The sequence below is a fragment of the Ailuropoda melanoleuca genome, chromosome 8 (assembly GCF_002007445.2).
Source record: "Ailuropoda melanoleuca isolate Jingjing chromosome 8, ASM200744v2, whole genome shotgun sequence".
Lineage (NCBI taxonomy): Eukaryota > Metazoa > Chordata > Mammalia > Carnivora > Ursidae > Ailuropoda > Ailuropoda melanoleuca.
Genome location: NC_048225.1, coordinates 102,177,150 through 102,191,364, shown reverse-complemented (window position 1 = coordinate 102,191,364; position 14,215 = coordinate 102,177,150). Strand labels below are relative to the sequence as shown.

Here is a 14,215-nt window from a genome sequence, read left to right as displayed (position 1 = left end):
AGGATCTGTTTTCCCAAACAGACAGTCAGTTGTCCCAATGATCACTTATTAAATAACTCTTCCCCCCCAGAGTTGAAAAATCACCTTGTACACATGACTTTTGGGGGGACTATCTACTAGGTTCCACTGATATCTTTGTTTATTCTTGAACTAATACCTGTTTTAACCATTAGTTTTATAGCGTATTTTGAGGTCTACAGGGAAAGTGTCTTTTCATAAATGGCTATTATAATATAAAAGAATTCACAAAAAATTATAGCAAAATACCACTCTCCACCAATTTCACAAAACTAATTTTCTGCTAGGTTAGATGTAAATTATTCATCTTCGGCTGGTGCCTGTTGAGAGGGTAAGCAGAGGAAGAATCCATGCAAGTTTATACATTTTGAAATATATCATTAGGGTAGAATAAGCTCAATTATCAAACAAATTATAAGATTCATTCGTCCTATGTTATCCCATTAACTACATTTTCACCGAATCTCTTCTTAATTTCCTATCAGAGGAAAAGTGGAAAGGGAGAGGTTCATACTTTTGGCTCCACAGTCCTTATTATTTTTTATTTTGTTCTTCAGGAAGATCAGTTTTGTATCCTCAGATGCTAGGTGAAAAATTAGAGAGGATCATTCCCCAAACTCTGATCTGCTTCCTTAATTTTTCAGCAATTGCAACACTGGTCTTTAGCTCATTCAATAAATTATTCCAGAGCACCATCTAGGCACAGTGAATCGTGTTAGGTCCACTATTAAATGACAGTATCTAAACTCAATCTCAGTTTGGGCATGTACCCTGCAACAAAGTCTTCCCTGAACCACCAGAAGAGGCTAATGGCCTCTTCTCTCTGCTCACAATACCTGTCTCTACTACTGTCTCCGCCCTTCCCGAAGGTGAGGACAGGATTTTTTCATGTTGGTCTTTTAGCACAGTGCCTGGTAGGTGCTATAGGAAAATTAATGTGGTGGAAGTACACGAAATGAATTGGAAGGAGGAGAATGTGAAGGCAGGAGGTGAGCCGAAAAGCTACTGCATTAACTTAGGCAGGAAATAATAAAAGTCTGAACTACTGTGGTGGCTGAGGAAATGAAAAGGAAGGAAAGGATGTGAGAAATATGAGTACACAATATAAAGCTAAGTTTAATTAGACATGCACTTCTCACAAGTATTAAAAGCATGCATATAAAATAGGGAAAGGTCTTACCTAGAAAGTCTTTCATGCTAGAGAAAGGAAGAGACAAAACAAAAACAAAACCAGCATTAGCAAGGGACTGATAATTATTATTTCCATTTATAAATGCACTTTTCAAATCAGATGTCTCAACTTCACACTTGGATATATGGGTGCAATTTAAGAAAAGCAATTCAACCGACTGCACAAAAGGCTACTTAGCTAGTCTTCCATGACTCAGCAGATTGGAGACTGTGGAAAGCATCTTTTTTAACTGGAAGTCAGCAAACTGTAATATGATCAAAAACTGCACATGCACCCTTATCTACTACTCAACTAACAAACCAACCTTGTGTTCTGGGAGGGACTGATTTTCGGTGCGGCATTTAGCCTCTCTGGATCTCGACAGCCATTCTACTAGCTTCCTTCAATTCACAAACCCCCAACCCTGCCCTAAATGAATACCGCAATCTACAAATATTAAAACTCAGGACAGTTCCTGGCTTTATCCTAGAATAGACCTCTAGTGAAAGGTGAGCAAGAGGGTGCGGGCATGGGGAAGTCCCATCCTAGTCTCTAGGATGGCGGTTAGAAAATGAGAAGAGTAAGAAAGTACTTTGAGGTCTCAGGAGAAAGGAGTTTTGTAGATGCAAATTGTAAGCTTGGTTATCTATTGATGGTCTGTCTATGGTTGTAAACAAATAACAAAAAATGATTATGTGAATATTTTACATTTTCAAAAATCATAGATGACCGTTATCCTCTTATTTCTGCTTTTTTTTTTTTTAAAGAACTCAGGCAAATAAAAACTCAGTTGATTTGAATGTATTTATTTATTTTCTCTTTGGAGATACTGAAGAACAACAAAGTCCTCAAGGACACACAAAAGAAGGAAGAAGAGAAACAAGTGCCCAATAATCTACAAAATGAATAATAAATCCCTTGACTACTGAGGAGTCGCTCAATGACACTGCTTTGTTGAAGAAGCATTAAACAGTCCCTGGAAGCCACTGGTTTGTCAACCAACACAGCATGACAGCATAATATATACCACTTCCTAAAGCTGTCCAAAAGTGTTTGCTGAAAGGAATTCTCTCTCTAAACCATGAGTATATTCATCAGAATTCTTTCATGTACTTTTTCCAAAATGTACATATCCCAACGTCAATCCTAGAGACTCTCTTTCTCTAGGTCTACAGTAGGGACTTCTTACACGTATTTTTTAAAAGTCCCCCAGGTGATTCTGTTGTATGGCCCTGGTCAAGCTCCATTTGACTAAACAAAAAGGCTTTTTAATGTGAGGATGTGTCCCACTGGAGATGGGGAAGCCAGTAAAAAAAGTCTATGGTGCATCTTTAGCATTCTCATACACTTGGAGTTGAGTATCCTAAAACTTACAAATCTGGAATTGAGTTTCCCTGTCTCACATTTATAACTGATCTTCAGGGAGAGTCATGTACCTAGCCCACATTATCAATGACTACTTTATCAACATTAACTAAGGTTGTTTCTCTTACTCGAATCTTACTTTCAAACAAAGAAATGAAATTTTCATCACCTCTCGAGAATTACTTAATGTATAAACACGTTTCAAGTCTACTCAAGTAAAACTGAGATGCTAGACTGTTGGCAATGCCCACGCACCAGCTTAGTGATAAGACCCACCCTTTAAGGCGTCTGGGTGAATTCAAATTCATATCCCAGGAAAACTGTAAGCTGACATGCCAAAGATTCATGAAGTTCATAAGAATGAACTCCATACCAGCAAATGCTAAGGGTCTACTGAATTTAAGAACCCGCTGAGTGCAAAGCCCTGCAAAAGAGGCACCAAGGAAGCACACACAGAAGAAGCTGCGTGAGTCAGGAGAGCACCGTGAACACAATCAGAAAGCTCGTCGGGAGCAATGGAAGGAACACGTGTGAGTAAGTGCTAAGGAGGTAAGGGTGCTAACCAGTGGGCTCCAACTACAAAGGCTTCCTAAAAGTCATGAATTCTGAGCAGAGAAGGTTAGAGAAATACAAAGACATACCTACATACATTTTTAAAAAGAGCTGCTGTTATTGGCAGGGAGGGCGGGTTCCTTACCAGTGATCCATGCACTTTTCCCAGTTACATCCTCAGTGCCAGAACATGATGGGTGCTCAGGAAAGACTCACTGAACTGAACTGTTAATGTCTCTGGGAAAGAGTGTGATGTCCTTGGCTGGACCTGAGCTCTAATTGTTGCTCTGACATCTCCCAGCTATGTGACCTTGTGCAAATTACCAGCTACTCTTATGGTAAAAATTAAATGTGATAGTTATGAGGAAGTACATTCTTAAAATGTCAGCTTCCTCTCCTGCCCTATCTCCCTCCCCCATTTCCTTTCTGGTTGTAAGAATACTGTATTGGCCGCTGATGTTAGTTAGAGTAGTAAGTTAACTTAGGACCTTTGATTCAGGGAATTGAGCTCACAGGCAACCAAATGAAACAGCAGTCTGACAATTTAGGAGAGCATTTACTTTCTCTTGCTGCTTCCAGGCAGTGCTGCCTTTTTCAAACTTCATCACCCATATGGGAGAACCATTCTTGTCAGTCTCTCCAAAGGCAGACGTGCCACACCACCTCTTCGGTTTGGAAGAGGAGCATGTATAATCACACTGTTCTGCCTTGTGCCTTCTTTTGCTTCCTCCTAACTGAAGTGGAAGTCTACCTTGCCTGGTGTATACTGACCGAGACCTGATTCATTTACTGACAAATCATGTGTATCTATCTATTGGCTTTGTTATTCCTAAAATGTGGGACTTCACTTGAAAATGCTTTAGTTTCCTCTTTGTAAATATCTCATTTGTTGGGTAAGATTTTAGTAACACCTTCAGCTTTGAGTTCAGCCAGCCCTTTAAACTCTGGTAGTTGCCTCTATGGTGAAGAAAGTGTTTTTTTTTCACTAAGACAAGGCAATTAGGATTTTACCAGGTATCAGTTTTGGCCATTAGATAGATATCAAAGCATGCTAATCATTTCCACTGATTTATTCCTATAAGAATGACATGTAATTAACCTTTTTTCATTTACGACAGCTATGAAGCTATTTATGTCCGATCGTCACCCCGAAGAAAGTTCTCAGACAGACGTGTGACAGTATAGTATGGGGGGATAGTACTGTGTGGCTGCCACTGATATAAAATTTAAACACTTAAAAACAAAAAATAGGTTAGAACTACGAAGCAGCAGTCAGGTTCTGCAGTCAGCAGATATGAAAAGGTAGATTCCACAGGGTTTTCAAGAGGTCTAAATGGATTTCTCCACAGATGACAGTGCACAGAGGAAGGCAATGCTAAGGGTGCTCTAACCTGTGCCTGCCATACCAGTTCTTGTCCCTACAGGCATACTTGCAGATGTTTCCCGCAGACAGCCATGTAAGAAGCTGATGAATGACACCGATTTCTGCCTGCCAGGAGCAACTAAAAGCAAGTATCACACTCTGCTGTTTATCATTTTTGTAAGGCATGTTAAGATTTGTGCTATCAATTGATTTTGGGGTGAACTTTAATAAAAAAATGTCTAGGTGATGAGTGATCCAGCAGATATGCGGGGAGACAATGTGCCTAGATCCAGATATCCGAGAAAGCAGGACTTCCAAGTTAATCCTTAATCTTTCCTCACTACTTCCAACATTCCTTCCCAGCCCCTCCCCCCGCCCCCGTCGTTTTTACCTGACTTTTGGAGCTATCTGGACTCCTTGGGGTGTTTTGTTTTTGTTTTGTTTTGCTTTTTTAATTACAGCTTGGAAGGGCTACCTTAGCTATGTCCTGGGAAGGTCAACCTAATCCATTAGAGGCGAGCATCTAAACCTCATGAACCAAGATGCGGCTACAGCAGAGGTAGCACATTACCGTAACACAAACAGGACCATTTCCAAGAAGGAAGACAACTGGGATTTCTAAAGGCGATGGTGTTCTCACTGTAATAGGAATTAGCTTAAGAGGAGTGCGCACCTACAGGGCTTAAGGCAAGCCAGCTTCTATAGGGCCGAAAGTATATAGGACATGGGGCACCTGGGTGGCTCAGTCTGTTAAGTGGTGGACTCTTGATCTCAGGGTTGTGAAGTTGAGCCCGTGTTGGGCTCTGCACTGGGTGTGGAGCCTGCTTAAGATCCTCTCTCTCTCTTCCTCTCCCCTTCACCCTGCCCCCCTTTCCCTCTCTAACAACGACAACAACAACAACAAAAAAAACGTATACAGGACTTAGGGCACAATTTCCCAGCTTCTGATAAAAACTTTTCAGATCCTACTTCGTTTTTTCACTGGTGGAATACCTCTGGAAACTATTGTTTTGCTTGGCTTCTTGATATTCTAGATAATCTGGTTTTTGATTAAAAAAAACACTGGTTAGATTTAGGGAGAGAAAAGTTTGGGTTTCTTGGGTTAAAGGAGCAGAGCTGCTGAACTGGTGGAGACTCAACTTCAATCTTCCCTTTTCATCCTGCTGTCGATCAAACTAAGCACGTTTCACTGTTACGCTGACACTGCTTCTCCTTCTAAAAAGCTGTCTGCCATCCCTGCAGGGAGAGTACTGAGTGAATGTGGAGAGGGAGACAAGACAGAGTGGGAGTTTGCCTAAGTGGTCTCAGGGGAACAGCAAGACAGGAAGTGACATCATAGAAGGCAAGCAGAACACAGGCTGCGGAAATGAACACTGAAGGTTTTCCAAGAGACGATTCTAAGAAGTCAGCTTAGTAGGCAGCAAATAAGGAGAAGCCCTACAACACAGGGCTCAGGGACCCCAGCCAAATCTAGGATCTTCTGGAAGCTAGTAATGTGAGTTCCTCTTACTTATGTTCTGGCAATAGCCCTATCTTTCTCTGCAGGGTCTCTTTATTTTTTTAAAAGATATTTATTTATTTATTTATTTATTTATTTATTTATTTATGAGAATGAGAGACAGAGAGAGAGCAGGGGAGGAGCAGAGGGAGAGGGACAAGCACTGCGTGCTGAACAGAGCCCGATGCGGAGCTTGATCTCAAGACCCTGAGATCATGACCTGAGCCGAAATCAGGACTCAGACGCTTAACCAACTGATCTACCCAGGCACCCCCTGGGCTCTCACTCTTAAAAACAGAAGTTACTCTTATTCTACTCTTTCAATAGGGTCTGAAGAGCTTAACCTGTACGTGATGACATCATACATCTTAGAGAAGTCATGAGTATTCTACCCTATCTGCAGGTTAACACACACATAACGTGTGTTATGTTACATGCTCTAGTCAGGGAGTTGTAGAAGGAACTTCTCTATGTGTTTTAGTTACAGATTGTTCCTCTACCTTCAACTGAAGACAAACGAATGATGGTCATTAAGGTAAGACACTTCGGTGTGTCTGAACTAGATAAAAACTGTTCACAGAAGGAATTACTTTCATAGCTTTTATGGCCCAACTGGGAGCACTAGGTATTGTGAATGAGACCCTGGAGCAGAAGAGACTAAGAGCTATTCAGAAACCAGTATGAACACAGAAAACAGAGATAAAAAGAATGATGAGCTAGATAGGCCATAGTTTTAAAAAGTGCTCCAAAACCAAGAAGCAGGCCCTCTCCTTTCATGCCTCTTGAAATTCTCCCATAATAATCTCATTGGTTGGGACCTGTTTCTAATAAAAGAACAGAGTGAAGATTGCCATTAATTCAGATGGCAATCCTGGAAAGGGACAGAAACCAGGCCGGTTTTGATTTGTGAAATGTGTAGGGCTCTCAAAACACCAGAGACTGGCTTAGAAAAATCCCCACAAAAGCTTTTAACTTGAAAGTTATCAGGAGTTCAGGAAGGCACGTAATTAAAACCAAACTCCTTTAACCAAGTTTAAAATAAAATCGTGGCTCTGGAAAGCTGGGCCCAAGGGAAAGGAATGAGACCAAGTCACATGTCTACTGCCAAGACTGAAAGGGGTTTAACTTATGTTCCTTTGGAGTTAGGGCCTGACCCCACAGTGATGGGAAAAAATCTCCTATTTACATTTTCCCTGAAAGGGACTAAGCAGAAAGAACATTTTATATCATGTTTTTGTACACTAGCTGAGCCAGGGGAAACAATTTGAGCTATTCTGGGATGGCCTACGGAGAACCAGCCTTTCCCTTCAGTGTTCTCAGATTAATGACTGATGATGAACAAGTCAACGATGGGAGTGTGGCTCCATGCAACATGGACCTTTTGGATTTGTAGGGCTACTGCAAATCTACTCATTATTGGAGCTAATTGACAAGTAATATAATTCTATAAGTTCTTGAGCTTAAGAATCATTCTGGCTTCCTACATATGTCTAAGAGAGACAAAGGTTTCTAGCTTTCTACCTTGAGGAAAGAATACTCTTTACAAAGCAAACAGATGGGATTCTTGAGAAACTTGAAAGGAGGGGCTACTGGTCTAGCTTTGAAAGGGATCTTTCTGAGTCTATATTAGTCTGGTAATATACTTGGGGATCCTGCACAATTTGGAAAAATACATCGGGGTGGAACAAAACTTTCAAGATTTACACAAAGGTGTGACCGTAGAGAATAGAGATGATGAGAGGCCTGTATTGGGTTTTTTTTCTCCACATCTAAAAAATTAATATTTAATATCATAAAAAATTTCAGTTGCATTAGTTTTCTATTGCTGCTGTCAACAAATTATAATAAAATGTAGTGGTTCAACACATCCATTTATTATCTCACAGTCTTTGCAGGTCAGAAGTCAGCTCTACTGGGTTCCCTGCTCACGCTCTCACTGGGCAGAAATCAAGGTGTCTGCTGGCTGGGCTCCTGTCTGGAGGCTCTGGGGGAAAAATCTGCTTTTAAGATCATTCAGGGTGTTGGCAGAATCCAGTGTCTTGTGGCTGTTGGTCTTAGATCTCCATTTCCTTGCTGGCTGTCAGCTGGTGGCTGCTCACTGCTCCTAGAGGTGCCCACATTCCTTCTCACATGGCCCCTTCCATCTTCAAGCCAACAACAGCACACTGAGTCCTTTTCACACTTCAGATTTCTCTGGCTTCCCCTCTGTCATCAGCCAAGAAAGCTTTCTGCTTTTAAGGGGTCATGTGATTATGGGGCGCCTGGGTGGCTCAGTTGTTAAGTGTCTGCCTTCGCTCAGGTCATGATCCCAGGATCCCAGGGTCCCAGGATCGAGACCCGCATTGGGCTCCCTGCTCTGCTAGGAGTCTGCTTCTTCCTCTCTCACTCCCCCTGCTTGTGTTCCCTCTCTCACTGGCTGTCTCTCTCTCTCTGTCAAATAAATAAAAAATAAAATCTTAAAAAAAAATTAAAAAAAAAGGGGGGGGTCGTGATTAGATCAGGCCCATCCAGAAAAATCTCCCTGTCTTTAGGGGAATTGTGCCACATAACATAATCAGAGGAGAACTATCTCATCATATTTCTGGGCTCTGGATTAGGCCAGGACATCTCTGGGGAGCCATTTTAGAACTCCAACTACCACAAGGATCCCTTTTTAAAAAGAACATGGTCTAGTTTATAACTTCCTCAAAGTAAGAAATATCAATCGGATATGGCCAGTCAGCTGCAGTTGGGTGATTATACGCATTCAGAACGAGAATGATGCTGAGAGCACGGTCTTGCGCTGTGGAAAGTATGCATCCACGCAAGCAGGTGCATGTGCCTGAGAGCGTGCTTCCAAGTAAAATCTGCTTTTAAAAGCATCAAGTTACATATAACTTTATCATATTATACTCCTTGATGTGTCTTTCCCAATTATTTAATACCCATGGAACAAAAACAAGGTCAAGAAATACAGGACTTAACATTCAGTTTATATCATAAATATTTCTTTTTTTTTTTTTTTTAAGTTTTCAGAGTGAGTGCACATCAGCCGAAGGAGAGGGAGAAGGAGACTCCCCACTGAGCAGAGAGCCCAGGGCCCTGAGATCATGACCTGAGTCGAAAGCAGCCATTTAACCAAATGAGCCACCCAGGCGCCCCTATATCATAAATATTTCCGAGAAATATCATTGCCAGATTGTCACTATCCAGTCAATCAAATATTGCATGTAGAATTGAGATGATGTAATGCCACCTCACATTTTTCTAGACATCTCACTACATTTTAAAAGATAAATCATTGTTTATTAAATTATAGAAACAGATATCTTTTGTTGTATGTATATATCATGCTACCTAAATATTGGAATTTTACAGTTCTTATTTTCTATACAGGCCTGTACCTTTTCTCTGTGGATATTTCTAGCTACCGAAGAATTTTTCAAGTTTTTGGAACTCACAAATCACACTTATTATAGAAGGAAATACATGCATACACTAAGGCCTCCCTAAAATATCCAAGGCAAGCCACTTTATATTTAAGATAATTTGTAAGCCGTTCGGATCCATGAATACATCTGCAGGCGCAGGCACATTCTCTGTCTAGCCTTTCACATGATGCATATCACATATGATGAAAACGACCAATGAGAATGAGTAGCTCTAAAACTTGTGACTCTAGCATGTGGGTCACATTTCTCACATTTAACACATATTTTTACTTTCCCCATAGCTCAGAGTTTTAGGTCCTCACTGCTATGTCCAGACGCCTGAAACTATGGTAGCCCATGGTACATTCAGAGGATTCAAAAGAGCAGGGCTTAGTGAACAACAAGAAAAGAAGCCTGATCTTTTCACCCTGCCCCCTCCCCCACCGGATACTGTTGGGTACTGCATACAAGAAGTCATACATTTAGAAGTCTCTAAGTCAGCTTCTGGGTCTCATCCCAGTCCTCCGTGAAGGCTCTTCAATAGAGGGGCACCTGGATGGCTCAGTCGGTGAAGCATCTGCCTTCAGCTCAGGTCATGATCCCAGGGTCCTGAGACCGAGCCCTGTGTCGGGCTCCCTGCTCAGTGGGGAGTCTGCTTCTCCCTCTGCCTTCTCCCCCCACCCCGGCTCATGCTCTCTCTCTCCCACTCTCTCAAATAAATAAATAAATAAATAAATAAATAAATAAATAAAATCTTGGGGGGAAAAAAAGGCTCTTCAATAGATGCTGTTACTAATCACCACTAACACCTCTTTTAGGCATTAAGCTCTCCATTCCCGAAGCCTGGGAAAAGATGGATTTTTTTTTTAACAAGGTAAATATCATAGCACAACAGCCTGCCCAGGCAGCAGTTATTTTAAATTTGGACTAGGCTATGAATCAAAACCTTTGCAAAGGGCTTAGTGAGGCTCTCCAGACCTCGTATTTCAAGAGGAAATAAATACTTGGGAACCTAAATAACATAAGGTAAACCTTTTTACTTCTAAGTAGGTCCCACAGAAGGTCAGGGACTTCCTCTGCTCTTAGCCTTTTCTCTTTCTGTCCCCACAGAAACCAAAATATTAACTCACATATTTTAGAGCTATAGATGCACTAGGAAACTGCAATAAATAGGTATCTGAATTGCCCCAGGAAGACCTATGGTTGGCCTTCATTTCAGAAATAGGGTTTTCTAGTGTGTGGCTTTTGACTCCTTTCCAGGAGGCCAAATGGGATAGGAACAGAGATCAGATTTAATTAGGCAGCAGTATTCATTCCTTGTATTTATATTAAGTGCCTTTGTGTGCCCAGCTCTGTGAGTGATACTTAGAGGAATAAAATAGATATGCACAGAATCTAAGACATGGTTCTCTGATATCAAAGAGCTCTTCTTTGGGGAGGAAACATAAGCATATCCATAAAACAATGAGAGTGATGCAAGAAAGTGATCTAACACTAGACTTTCTGCTACATACAGCAAATTAAAAAGTAGCCAGAAAAGAGAGAGACCAATACTAACTACAGATTTTCAGCAAGGCTTCATGGGAAGAACAGGCCTAACAGGTTCATCAGTCTGGAGTTTGAAACTAGGTGGTCATGAGTGACTTGTAAGAAGTCTGGCACTAGTTGGGACCTTGTTAGGGTCACAGTTGTCCCAAAGTGCTACTGGAAGCTCTAAAAGATAACAGAAGCTTTTTTTTTTTTTTTTCATTCTTCCACTAAATTTGATTCCACTGAATTTGATTCTTCCACTAAAAACCTTTTATACCCCCCATATAGAACGTAGGTCTCAGATGTGGAAGATTCTTTGTATATAGGGGGCTAAATTTTGCTCCCTAAACAAAACAGGTATTTTACAATGAAGAAATTTGGGAGAGGGGAAGTATTTGCAGTCTGTTTGATTTTTGGCAGGATAAGGGTCCCTCAGATAAGAAAATCTTCAGTAATTCAGGCTCTTGGAATTCAGAACTTGTTATAATTTAACAAGTCCTGAATTCAAGCATACCTTTGTACCATCTTTTATTTATTTATTTATTTATTTATTTATTTATTTATTTATTTATAGAGGTGGGGAGGGGCAGAGGGAGAGAATCTTAGGAAGGCTCTACACCCAGCACAGAGCCCAATGCAGGGTATTACAGTATTACAACCTGAGATCATGACCTGAGCCAAAATCAAGAGTTGGATGCTTAACCAACTAAGCCACCCAGGTGCCCCTTTTACCATCTGTTTAAAAATTACTTTATAAAGGAAATTATAATAGCATAAACAAAATAAGAGAAATGACCTTGCTTAAAGGATCTATTTTTGAGCACTTACAAATGGCTTTAGAGTAACTACTTACATACAACTGATACACTCACTAAAAATTCTAGATTACTACCTTTAAGGGTATAGCAGATCGTTGCTCCTTAGCAACAGTTTTACCCTAGATACTTACAAATAATAAAACTATCTATTTGAGATGATGCAAAATTCTGACTTTTTATTAATTTAGATTTGTTTCTTCCTAAATTATTCTGTAAAGATTTTCCTCCTTTATATAAGGTTTAATGATCACAGTCTCTCTTTTCGAAATAGATTCAGTAGTCAGGGATATTAGCAGTAATTCAGGAGTTGTCTACTGGAGACATAGCAGACTCACTGGATTGGCTACAAGGCTTACTCGTTAAGTGCTCCAGCATTTACTTGTCAGGTGGTCTTAGCTAATTATTTAACTTCTCTCTGCCTCACTGTCCTCATCAGTAAAGTAGGGGAAATGGTACCCAGTGTATAATGTTATCAAAAACACTAAATGAGACAATAAATATAAGTGCTTGGAACTGCACCTGGCATACAGCAAATGTTCTATAAATGTTAGCTACGATATTACTACAGTTTTCTCTGTTTTTCTATTCTCTCTCCCATTTCTCTTTGGTCCTTTGGCTCTGCCAATGCTTGCTGGCTGCAAGAGTAATAAGCTCAAACAAATTCCTTGGCACTCAAGGAAAGGGTTTTGATTATTTGTAGATTTTGATAATCCAGGCTAATTTCTACTTACCCTTTCTTTTCTTTTTTTTTTTTTTTAAAGATTTTATTTATTTATTTGACAGAGATAGAGACAGCCAGCGAGAGAGGGAACACAAGCAGGGGGAGTGGGAGAGGAAGAAGCAGGCTCATAGCAGAGGAGCCTGATGTGGGGCTCGATTCCAGAACGCCGGGATCACGCCCTAAGCCGAAGGCAGATGCTTAACCGCTGTGCCACCCAGGCGCCCCTCTACTTACCCTTTCTAACCTACAGACATTTAAGGTCATTATTTTACTGTCTGGATAGTTATACTCTTTCCCAGATAAGCAAACATATGAAGTTAAAAAACACAAAGGTGTAAAAACTCCTATATGAAAATGTTGCTTTCATAATGAACCATAAAGGTTAAAGTCCAGACATATTTTTAGTACCTTTATCGAAGCATCACATTGGTAGAGCTCCCTGCATTGTGTAACCAAAGACGGGCTGTGATGAGAACTAATACCCCAGTTGTGGATAACTGCCACTCACTGCACAATAAACAGGTTAAGAACAGAAACAAAAAGGGGCTGAAAAAGAATAAAAGGCGGAAGAAAGCCAACTCTAGTTGCTTCCCTTGGGTCTTCTGACGATAATTAGTTGTCCATTCACACAAATATTATGATTGAGAAAGAGAAGTAAAAAACAATGCTGAATAAGTTGGGGAACTTTTTCAAATTTGAAAAACCACCCCAGGTGGCATAACTGATTATGTACAGAAAATAAAACTAGAACCCTAAACTCTTAACTGACCCTAAACTGACCTCCTAAATTTCTGGATTCTTTGGGAACTAAAGCTTATCACTGTAACATAGTTGACTACAATACCTCCAAACACACAAACAATATATAAGACCTGCTTTCCTGCACAGTAGCTGAATAGGAAAGACGACGGGAAGATGCCACATGTTGTTACTACCTGCCCCACCCCAAGGTTTTATTTTCAGCTCTTTCCTTATGCTACATCTACTCTTCAGACAAGCTCACCACTTCCATGTTAATCATAAACATCAATGTTTTCAGCCCATAATTTTCTCTTGAGCTTTAGACCAAATTCTTCCTGTATATCACTACCTGAAATGCTCCAAACCTCTAACTCAACATATCCCAAAGTGAAATAATTTCCCCCACTTCATGCCCTTTCCCCCCCACATATGCCAACTAAGTTTTGTCATGCCATCTTCTACTGAGTCACCGAGACCAGACCTAGGATTCATCTTGACTCTGCCCTCTCACAGGTTCATCCTTACCCCCATTCTATTAATTCCCAAGTCTTGTCATACATGCCAGAAATACCTCTCAAATAAGCAATTCTGATCATAGCAATTTTACTTCAACTTTTCAATTCTTTATCTACAGGATAACTCCCCAAATCCTTAGAATGACATAGTAAGCCCTATATGACCTGGCTCCTGCTCTGTCTCCTGTTTCATTTCCTATTATTCCCCTAAATATATCTTTTGTTCTAGCCACACTGATCTGCAGCTCTCAAAAGAATCCTATACTTTCTCATATATTTTCTTCCCACTTTTGTAATGTAATTTCTTCCTTCTTTGACTACCTATCTTCTACTGTTCTTGAAATATCCGGCTAATCCATTTACACTTGACTGATCTCCTAAAACAAAAAACACCCTATATTTGATTTTCTTTATCTCTTCAGTTAGACTGTCAATTCCTTGAAGGTGGGGACTATATCTGTCATTTCTGAATTCCAGTGTCCAGCACAGGGCCTATTGCATAGCAGATGCTCA

At 40.4% G+C, this 14,215-nt stretch overlaps 1 protein-coding gene across 6 annotated transcripts in view; it reads right to left on the bottom strand.

Annotated features, from left to right (window-relative positions):
* Positions 1–14,215, bottom strand: part of PPP1R12B (protein phosphatase 1 regulatory subunit 12B) — a 204,915-nt gene that overhangs the window by 19,267 nt on the left and 171,433 nt on the right. For 5 of the 6 annotated variants that reach the window (XM_034667049.1, XM_034667048.1, XM_034667051.1 and 2 more), the window contains one exon: positions 1,199–1,215. The exons of the other annotated variant lie outside the window; for it this stretch is intronic. In XM_034667049.1, coding sequence (XP_034522940.1) covers positions 1,199–1,215 — 17 coding nt within the window. The remainder of the gene's footprint in view (positions 1–1,198; positions 1,216–14,215) is intronic. 6 annotated transcript variants of the gene reach the window in all.